At 37.6% G+C, this 11,214-nt stretch overlaps 1 protein-coding gene across 8 annotated transcripts in view; it reads left to right on the top strand.

Moving 5' to 3' along the window:
• Positions 1-11,214, top strand: part of FIP1L1 (factor interacting with PAPOLA and CPSF1) — a 96,607-nt gene that overhangs the window by 37,144 nt on the left and 48,249 nt on the right. For all 8 annotated transcript variants that reach the window (XM_006757813.2, XM_006757812.2, XM_006757815.2 and 5 more), the window contains one exon: positions 4,439-4,546. In XM_006757813.2, the coding sequence (XP_006757876.1) occupies positions 4,439-4,546 (108 nt within the window). The remainder of the gene's footprint in view (positions 1-4,438; positions 4,547-11,214) is intronic.

Genomic DNA, 11,214 nt, shown 5'->3' with positions numbered 1-11,214 from the left:
GTCTCCAACCGTCCTTTTTTTCCTGGGGGTCCTCGGTCTTTCCTAGCTGCAGACAGTCTCTCAGCTGAAAATCCTCTGCCTATTCGGGCTGTATGTTACCCGTTTCAGCTGCTCACCCATATCTGCTCCAGGAGAAGGCACAGGACACGTCCGTTTATACCTCCGCCATTTTTTCCCCTCTCCAATAATACTTATTGACTAAGAAGAAGAATACTGAGATGACTTTTGGATTTTAAATGTAGTGGTCATTAATGATCCTTCCCAGAATCATTTTCAGTAGTATAAGGTGAAGATTTGGGGAAGAAAAAAAAAGATTTTTTTGGATTCAAGAGAGAATGGGAAGAGAGGAATTAGAGTGAGAAAATAGGATCATTTTTTAAGGATTTTTTTTTTTTTTTGAGAGGAGGGCATTATCTGGAGGGAAATGTGAGGTTAGCAGAAAGCTTTTTTTCTAATGAAAGAAATTACAGCATGTTTGTACACTTAGAAGAATGAGTTACTAGAGAATGGAAAGTTGTTAGGCAGTGACCTTAAGGTCAGAGAAGATGGGATGTAGTATGCAAGTGGAGAGATTATCCTTAAGAAGGAGCGTGGACAATTCACTTACAATAACAGAAGGGATAGTAGGATATGGTGAAGGCACTGTGTAGATAATGGTGATGGGAATAACGGAAAATTCTCTTGTTATTGTTTCAGTGTTTTGTCAGCAGCAGAGATACAGGCTTATCTGGTAAAAATGAGGATTTGTGGAAGGGGTGTTCAGTGTTTGAGAAGAGAGGAGGAATGTTTCCTTGTTACTAGATTCAGGTTTTGGTTTTTGGCCGGAATATTATGTAAGTGATGTTTTGTCCTCACCACATCATCCTGGAGGTACCTGATGTCACTTTGTCCCATTAATAGTGACTAGAGGCCTGAAGTAGTCATTTGGAGGTGAATAAACTAGGGAAAGGAGTAGGATTTCTAGGCAGTATCTATAGAGAAATGTGGAGTCAAGAGAGTATTTTTATTTCAAGATGGGAGAAATTACAGCATTATATATGCTGATAGCAATGAGTTAGTAAAGTGAAAAATTGATGACATGAGGGGAAGAGATAACATTTCCAGCTTTTCTTGAGGTTAATGGCCATGAGTTTAAAATAAGTCATTTTGCTCTGGTGTGTTTCTCTTGCCCTTGTTAGGTATTCATGTGTTTATGAAGAGTAGCTACTGTTGGATTTTACAGAGGTTGAGATTATATCAGGGGATATGCAGGGACAAGGAAGGTGAGAGTGTACTTGAGGGAGGGAGTGTCTTGATGGACCATGGATCTAAGGAGAGATGGGAGACAGTGGTGGGTAAGGGACAGTATAAAGGAAATGAAGAAATGATAGAAAAATTAGCACTTTTACTAAAAAAAATGGATAATTACCAACACAATCTATAGAAACATACCTAACATGTTACTTTTGTATGTAAAGAATAGTACCCATTTTTAATTAGGAAAGTTTGTTTTCTGGATTCTTCTGCTCAAAAGGATACTTTTCAGCGATTGTGAAGTATTCCCCTGAATAAAAATATTTTTTATTTATTTATTTTTTTATTTTTAGGGAAATTAGACATCTTTGAAGTAATAAAATTTTATTGACTATAGGGAGAAGACAGTAATGCCATTTAATACATAACGCATCCATAAATTTTGGCAATTATCCTCTATGGAAGTTCTTTCCTTTTTGATTTAGGATTCAGTCTAGGATCACTTACTAGCTTTTTTATCTCTTCTTTCTTTTTTAATCTGGGACAGCATCTCAGACATTCTTTGTATTTGTTGACATTGATTGTGAAGAGTGCATTCCAATTGTTTTGTTGATGTTTCCTTGTTACTAGATTCAGGTTTTGGTTTTTGGCCGGAATATTATGTAAGTGATGTTTTGTCCTCACCACATCATCCTGGAGGTACCTGATGTCACTTTGTCCCATTAATAGTGACTAGAGGCCTGATGCACAAAATCCGTGCACGGGGTCAGGGAGAGGTCCCCCAGCCCAGCCTGCACCCTCTCCAATCTGGGACCCTTGGGGGATCGGGTCTAAACCAGCAGTCGGACATCCTTCTCACAATCCTGGACCACTGACTCCTATGGTTGCCCCAATGCAGCCTGCTGTTCAGTCATTTGGTCGTCCCTCACTAACCCTCCTACCAGCCTGGTCGCCCCACGCAGCCTGCTGTTCAGTCATTTGGTCGTCCCTCACTAACCCTCCTGCCGGCCTGGTCGTAGGCAGCCATCTTGTGAGGGCGTGAGGGTTAATTTGCATATTACCGCTTTATTATATAGGATGATAACTTTAATAACTTATTTGTGGTGGTGTCCTTTGAATTTCTGCACCCTTAGTTTTCTCTGTGTATTTAATAAATAATCTGAGGAGATCACGTAAATATATCCTGTTTCTCTTTGAAGTTTCCAGGAATTTTACTATCCATTGACCATTTTTGCTTTCTAAATTATTAATGTAATGGCTCAAATAGGGATTATCTAACTCTGTTATTTCTCTTATATTTATTAATTGGCATTCTATTTTAACAATGAGCTCTTATCTCCCACACTTATATTTATCAGTCAAATGTATTTTTATTTTATGCATGAGAAAGCATGTATGTGGCTTTTTTGTATGTGTGGTGTATAAACTACATATATGATTCATACATACTGTAATTGATACTCAAATTGTTTCAGATTTGGTCCATGGGGGCCTCTTCAAACTAGCTCCTGTTACCTGTTGATATGTCCCTTCCTTTTTTTTTTAATTTTTTTATTTTAATATTTTGGCATGACCAGATGTTCCAGGCTTATCTTGTAACTTCCCTACCCCTTCCCTGGAAGTAGCCATTTCTTAAAGGCACTCTGATGCCTTTTAGTGGGAAATGGTCATTAGAAAACAACATCTTGCCATTGTTTATGCTCATTCCACTGGGGTGTTGTTATTTCCAGATCTTTTCAGCACCCAGAGCTAGAAAAAAACCCAAGCAATTTCAATATGAAATTTGCCATGTGTATATTCTATTTATAAATTTTAATTATACAATCATCATGTTTCTTTTTCAAAATTTGACACTACAAAGTTCTACTTTTCTTTTCCTAGTGCATTTCCCTTTTCCTGCAGTGAAAACGTAGTTTCCAACAACTTCAATATTTCTCATTTGCTTCATTTTATAATACGTACAAAATACATTACAACATCCACACCTACCATTACAAAACCAAGAGTTCAAGATATCTTTGCAATTCTTTTTTTATATTGAGGTTATATAGTCAAAATACTGTGTTCGAAAGTTTCCTTCAGAGTGATTATATTAATCATTTAAAAATATAATTTGATCCATTGCTTCTGTTTGTATTCAGTATTTGCATTTCTTTTTCTTCATGCTTATTGACATGTTTGCTTTTTACATACATAAAACATTTAACATAGTTCCAAAGCAAGGCTATTCAAAGTATACTCAGATTTGTCACTCTTCTATTTCTTTCACTTTTGTCAATAATCAGTTTCATTTCATTTAGTTTCTGGTTTATTCTTTGTGTTGGTGTTTTTATACATAAACAGATACATAAATATATGTATATTTTAGAATCTTTTAAAGAGTTAAAATACTTTGAATTTTTATGAAATACTTACTAGTATAGGTTTTTATGAAACATATCAGTGTTACTGTTAACTGGTTACCCTAACAATACTTACACCTTATTAAAGAATATAGGAAGAGGAGAAGAATATGGGGAAAGAAATACCGAAATTTTGAATAAGATTTTGTGAAACTGCATTACTTAATGTTATCTATAATAATAAAAGCATAATATGCTAATTATATTGGACAGCCGAATGACCTTCTGGATGTCATTCCAGACATCCTTCTGGACGAAGCCGCGTGGTGGGGGCCGAGGTAGAGGCAGTTGGGGCAATCAGGCAGGCAGGCAAACGGTTAGGGATCATTAGGCAGGCAGAGTGGTTAGGGGCCAGCGGTCCAGGATTGCGAGAGGGATGTTCAACTGCCGGTTTAGGCCTGACCCCTTGGATCGCCATTCAGACATCCCCTGAGGGGGAACAATCCCCCCCCCCCCCCCAACGAATTTCATGCATCAGGCCTCTAGTGAATTCATAAAAGCTCAGAAATTTATTTCTCGGCTACATATTACAACCTGAAGAATGTATTCGTTCTTTTCTGCATTTTTACATGCTACCATCAATGTGAAATATTTCTAAAAATATTCTGGAGTTAATAAAATGTTGATGACACGTTTATATTTAAACACTGTTAGTTGTCTTAGTACCACAGCAAATATTTTGTGTGACTTGAAGAGAATGAAACTATAGGAATATAATTAAGGATATTAGAAAAATCATGTTAAGGGGGGAGATCAGAGGCAACAATATATAAGAAAAAAACATAGAAAATTTATCTCACCAGAAACAGCACCTCTTCTCAGTCTCAGACAAGTTCTGCCTCCAGAAAAGCCAATTCAAGCGTTGGGAAGTGGCAGGATCGATATGGGAGGGCTGAATCACCTGATCTAAGGTAAGGATCTTTATAAACATTGGATACTCTTTGATGTTTAGATCATCAGTATTGTTTTGTCTTATTGGTAAGATGATAAATTTCTATTAGACTGTGCCATGTTTTTACTCCATAAGTTATGATATTTTAGTATAGTATTGAGGGCTTAAGTTGCTTTATAAATAAGGCCTTACCACCTCATGTAATGCTTCTCATCTCTCCAGCCTCAAAAAAAAAAAAATTATCTTTTTTGTTGAAAATATTATGTCTCCCTTTTTCCCTTCATTGACCCCCTTCCTCCCCCCATCTGCCCCCTGCACCCCTCCACCTAGGCCTTAATCACCCTTTTTTCTCTGTCCATGGGTTATGCGTATATACATATAAATCCTTGGGTTAATCTCTCCCTACCCTCATCCCACATGGAACTGTGCTAATGGGTGCTCAGTAAATGTCTTTCTCCCCCTTGCTGCAAGTTTAATTCTTCTTTTTACTCCATAAGTTATGATATTTTAGTATAGTATTGAGGGCTTAAGTTGCTTTATAAATAAGGCCTTACCACCTCATGTAATGCTTCTCATCTCTCCAGCCTCAAAAAAAAAAAATTATCTTTATTGCTGAAAATATTATGTCTCCCTTTTTCCCTTCATTGACCCCTCTCCTCCCCACATCTGCCCCCTGCACCCCTCCACCTAGGCCTTCATCACACTATTGTCTCTGTCCATGGGTTATGCGTATATACATATAAATCCTTGGGTTAATCTCTCCCTACCCTCATCCCACATGGAACTGTGCTAATGGGTGCTCAGTAAATGTCTTTCTCCCCCTTGCTGCAAGTTTAATTCTTCTTTCTCATAATGCACCCTATTTAAAAATCCCTGGGTGCTTTTCACTGTTTGTTGGAGAAATTTACCTTCTGAGTCAGTATTTAGGAGCTATAAAATTGGACTCCACTGATTCTTTCCAACCTTTATATCCCAACTGCAGTGCATAAATATGCTAATAGTAAGTGGATCTACCAGCTATCCTAGAAAATGCTATTTCCCTTATTGTTGCTATGCTTTCACTCATGATCCACCCATCATAAAATTTTGGTTTGTATTCTGAATCTTACATTTACAGAGTCTGCAGCCTTGGATGGTATTGTAAACTCTCTGAGCCTGTAAAATGGGAATAATAATTTTTATTCTAAGGGATGTAGTGAGAAGTAAATATGAAAGTGCAATGCCAGCAGTAATAAGTCTGACCAATTATACTTAACTTGGCTTAGAAATACAGACTAAAATACTTTTCTAATTTGCTATTTTAAGTCTTAAACAATGATGGTATATTGGGGGATGGGGAAAGTATTATGTTCTCGTTATAGAATTTTAAGCTTTCTTCCCGGGCAGCTTGATGTTAGATGCTTTTAATTATTTTCATTTGCAGACTTTAAAAAACATAAATTATGATTAGATATCTTTGATTATAACATGTAAAAGAAAAGTAGGGAGAGGAAAGAAACATCAAAATTTTATTTTTGGGGGGAGGGAGTCTTTATTATATATTCCTCATGAGTAATAGGAATTTCTAGTCAAACTTGCTTTGATTGGATTTCTTGTTAGGAGATAATAAGCTTAGACATTCTCAAAAGCGGGTATTTGTCTCAAGGTCAAAAATATTTTCAACCTTTTAAAGGCTATCTAAACTATAAGTATAGTAGTTTATGCAGATAGAAATACACAGGGTAGGGTAGAAGGTTTTCAGTTGTGAGTGTGCAAAACTCACAACTTATTCTTATATTATTATTTATTAATTATTATATTGTTTTCATACAAGCAGCTATAAACCTACTTTTGTCCCACTCTGTATTATCTATATTCTTAGAATAGTGTCAATTGCATGTGTTGCTTTAACAGGTTATAGAATGAAAACTTGTATATATTACTATTATTTTAAAAGTACCAATTGACATTTGTTCAGATATATACAGTATTGAATTATCTTGGTTTTTATGTTTTATATTTTTTTTTATTGATTGATTTTTAGAGGGAGAGAGAGAGAAAACAAAGCAAAACATTGCTTCATTGTTCCACTTATTTATGCATTCATTGGATGTTTCTTGTTTGTGCCTGAACAGGGGTCTAACCCACAATCTTAGTGTATCAGGATGATTGCCTAACCAACTGAGTTAGCTGGACAGAACCTTTATCTTAGTTTTTAAAACTAAAATTCTGCTTGAAGAACCAATGGAAATTTCTAGAGTTATTTTAAAGAAAAGTTAGATCTGATGAGTGTGGAGTGGAGTCTATAGTCTATGAATCTTTCCACCTTTAGTATTTCTGTGGAACCCCAAAGTTTAATAGCAGTGCTTATAGTATAATTTCTATCTATATAATAAAGATGTAATATGCAAAAGTTGGTTATGCCATGAAGTGTAATGACTGACCACGTAACAACTGGATCACAGATTAGCAGGAGGGTGGGGCAGCAAGCTACAAGTGGGTGGCAGAGAGCTACAGGAGAGAGCAGGGCAGCAAGCTATGAGGAGGGCATGGGGGGGCAGAGGGAACTACAGGAAGGTGGGGCAGCGGGCGGAGAGCTACTGGAGGAAGGCCGTGAGCTACTGGTGCACGGATTTGTGTGCAGGGCTACTAGTACTATCTAATAAAAGAGTAATATGTAAATTAACCATCACTCCATTACAAAGATGGCGGCACCCATAGTGGCAGGGGCAGGATGCTGGCAGTGTTGCCCTGGTAACGTGAGTCCAGCGGCTGTGCCCTGGCCATGTGGCAGGAGGGGAGGGGGCTTCTGGCCAGAGCAGCCTCGGGCCGGAGCGTGGGATGTTGGCTGCACGGAGAAGGGGAGGGGCTCCGGCTGCGCTGCAGGAGGCGAGGGACCTCAGGCCATAAGTGGAAGCTGAGAGTGCAGGGACACCAGGAATGCTGGGAATCATAGTTCTGATGGCGGCCCCTGGACTGGAAGCGGAAGCCGAGAGCGCAGGGAGCACTAGGAATGCTGGGAATCGTGGTTCTGGTGGTGGACACGTTTCACGATCTCCTAGACAAGCAGTTCTCAACCTGTGGGTCGTAACCCCTTTGGGGATTGAACGACCCTTTCACAGGGGTCGCCTAAGACCATCAGAAAACACATATATAATTACATACTGTTTTTGTGATTAATCACTATGCTTTAATTAGGTTCAATTTGTAACAATGAAAATACATTCTGAATATCAGATATTTACATTACGATTTATAACAGTAGCAAAATTACAGTTATGAAGTAGCAACGAAAATAATTTTATGGTTGGGGGTCACCACAGCATGAGGAACTGTCTGAAAGGGTCGCAGCATTAGGAAGGTTGAGAACCACTGTCCTAGACACTCAAGCGAATTGAGCCTGAAGCAAGTTACTGTTCCAGGTAGGGGATGAAGGGAAAGCAAAGGTGAGAGACTTAAGTCAGTGTCGAGGAAAAATTAAAAGGAAGATATCCTGTAGTTTCTAGGAAATATCTACCAATGGAGAAAAAAAAAAAGCTCTATTATTCTGTGAGCACCAAACCAGACTGGGCTGGGGTCTCATACAATTTGCTCATGATTGCAAAGACAGACAGAAACTTATCTCTTTCGCGTACTCAGGCAGATACAATGCATGACATGCACGTTTCCATGGAAGAGGACTTAACAGCACCATTTGCTATACTCCGTTTGACAAGTCACCTTTTTGGTGGCCATCTGTGTTAATTAATTGCCATAATCAAGAGTAAAAATTAAAACTTTTTTATCTCTATGACAGGCACTTCCTTACAACTTGGGGCAAGTCACCTATCTATAATAATAAAAGTGTAAGGTGAGGTGCAGTGAGGCAGGCAGGCAGAGGCAGTTAGGGGCCATCAGGTAGGCAGGCAGAGGCAGTTAGGGGACATCAGGTAGGCAGGCAGAGGCAATTAGGGGTGATCAGGCAGGAAGGCAGGAAAGCAGGTAGAGGTGGGTAGGGGCGATGAGGCAGGCAGGTGAGCAGTTAGGGGCGATGAGGCAGGCAAGCAGAGTGGTTAGGGGCAATCAAGCAGGCTGGCAGGCAAGTGGTTAGGAGCCAGTGGTCCTGGATTGTTAGAGGGTGCATGCAGGATTGAATGACCACCCCGTGTGCGCGCTCCTCCCCTCCCCTCCCCGTGCGTGAATTTCGTGCACTGGGCCTCTAATATATAATAACTAACTCTATTATTATAGCACATAGTACATAATGAAACACGGAATTCATATTTAATCTGTTCAATGATGTGGACAAGCAATTTACTGATCCGAAAAGGGGCAGACAATAAGCTTTCATTTTCATCATGCTACTATTGGTAATGCTATTTTTTTATATAAAGAATAGCTATTTTCTTGAACTTATATCTGTTTCATGGCATAAGTACTAGATTTGTATATTAGAATTAGTTTGGTGCACGTGTGAATTAAGGACAGTCCTCTAAAATCTCTAGGCCTCTGTTTCTACATTTGTAGAATGATAGAGCTCTAGGCTGTGTTATCTGGAAGGCTTTATTGATCCTGAAATTTTATTTTCTGGCTAGTCCCTGGTTTACATGGAAAATGGGATCTGAGAGATTAGGGAATTTAGCCAAATTCCTGGCTAATTAAGAGGCAAAGTCAGGGCTAGAGTCTTACGTTTTCAGGCTTTAATATCTGCAGTTCAGGCAAGTTGACTCATAAGTAGAGACATAGAAATACTTTAAAAATCCATTATTTTTAATGTAATTTTAAACTTTACATTTGTTTCTTTTGCTAGTATTATTTTAACATCTGGAAATCCTTTTATATCAATTATTTGACTTAGAAATTTTTACTTAGAATAGTTGCTTTTGGTACAGTAGTTTTTCTTCAAATAAGATAGTTTACAGAGGAAATATTCTCGAATCTGAAAGTGATACATTGCAGTACTTACACTACATAATCCACCTCCCACCCCCTATAAAAATGATACTTTGGGAACAAAACTATTCATTCTGATTTTCTGATTAGTCTCAGGAAATGTAGGTAGTAATAAATTTGAGGCTGTACTTTTCACTTTATGTTATTGAAAATTAAAAATAAAACCTTTAGATAAAAGGTAGTTTTCATTTTTTAGATGGTATAAACATACACACACACACACTTATAAGGTAGAAAATGAGATTCCAGCTCTTAATTAATGTGGAGTATTTTTTGAGTATTGCTTAAGTCTCTTTGTAAAGAGCAATTAAATAATGGTTGAGATCCTTTTCATAAGTTACTATACAGTAAAACCTCGATATAGTGGACTAATTTGGGTGAGAGGGGTGTTGTTACAGGTGAAGTCATAAAGTTGGTTTTCCAAACATGTATGTTAACAAATGGACAAATTAGTTTACCTATGTAGACATGTTTGTGTAATTGAAGTTAAGTATGTATTTAAAGTTTAGTTTTATAGAAAAGTTTTCTGTATGTATTACTATAATTTTAAATTTATACTGAATAGGTCTAGTAAATGCGTGCCTTCACAAGTCACCATGAGTAAACAAATGCACACAGCTGAGGCATCGCTTAGTGCAAAACTACTGCAGAAAGTCATGCCACCTGACAGCAGAACCATTACCACCCAAGATAAGGTGTGATCATGTGCTAATCATTCTCCAACATTGTTTCTGAGCGGTTACTCTTGGATTTAAATATGTAGACTTGTTGTAAACATGTAATATTTATTTATGTCAGCAAAATTGCTACAGTGTTTTTTCTTAACATATGGCCTATTTGCTAAAATTTGTTAAAAATAATGAATTAATAATAAAAAATAACCTGTTAATTTAATTATAAGCAAATCTTGCTTAAAAGCATTTTAAAATTAATAGGGTGTTAATTTTCACATATAACATATGGACTGGAAATTTTGTTAAATCCGAAGTACATTAAATTGAGGTCTGCAAAATCACGGGTTTACTGTGCTTGGTGACTTGGGCTTATGTTGTTCTTGTTCTTATTTAAAACAGTATTTTTCAAACTTTGTTTATTGGTGTTTTGCAAGCTAACTATGTGTATGTAACAATGGCATTTTATTGGTGCAATTTTGTGTTATAAATTCAGATTTGTGACTTAAGCCAATTACTAAGAAGAATGAAGCCATTTTAGTGAACACAGTATGAAATTGGCAATATGGATGATTACTACACTTATAATGTACAGTTTATTTCTTTGTTTTGTTTTCATTTTATAATATCAAATTCTGATCCTCTCAGGTAATTAGTTACAGAGTCACCGTTTTTTTAAGCATGTTTATCAATGTCAGTGCTTTTTAACTGATCGGATTCTTGAAAGAGGAATAGTAAAATTGTTTTTTGATGTAGAACCACTCAAATGTGCTTGCATTCTTATAATACAAACTTGTAGTGATAAAACTACCGTATTTGCCGGCGTATAAGACGATTTTTTGGCCCTGAAAAATATGCCTCCAAGTGGGGGGTCGTCTTATACGCCAGGTACACTTCAGATAGACTGCCCATAGTGCTTGCCCCGTGCCATAGTGGCCTCCCGATGCCCGCCCACTTCATTCCACATACCGTTCAGGCATCAGCAGCGCTGCTGGGTGTATGCTCGGCTGTTATGCGATTTTGTTGTTATGCGATTTTACCACACTCGCAAAATCGCACACAGCCGACCATACACCCAGTATGATAGCGCAAAATCGCGAATCGC

Source organism: Myotis davidii, unplaced genomic scaffold (genome assembly GCF_000327345.1).
Source record: "Myotis davidii unplaced genomic scaffold, ASM32734v1 scaffold173, whole genome shotgun sequence".
NCBI lineage: Eukaryota > Metazoa > Chordata > Mammalia > Chiroptera > Vespertilionidae > Myotis > Myotis davidii.
Note: the sequence above shows the minus strand (reverse complement) of the source record. Positions and strands in the feature narration are given on the sequence as shown.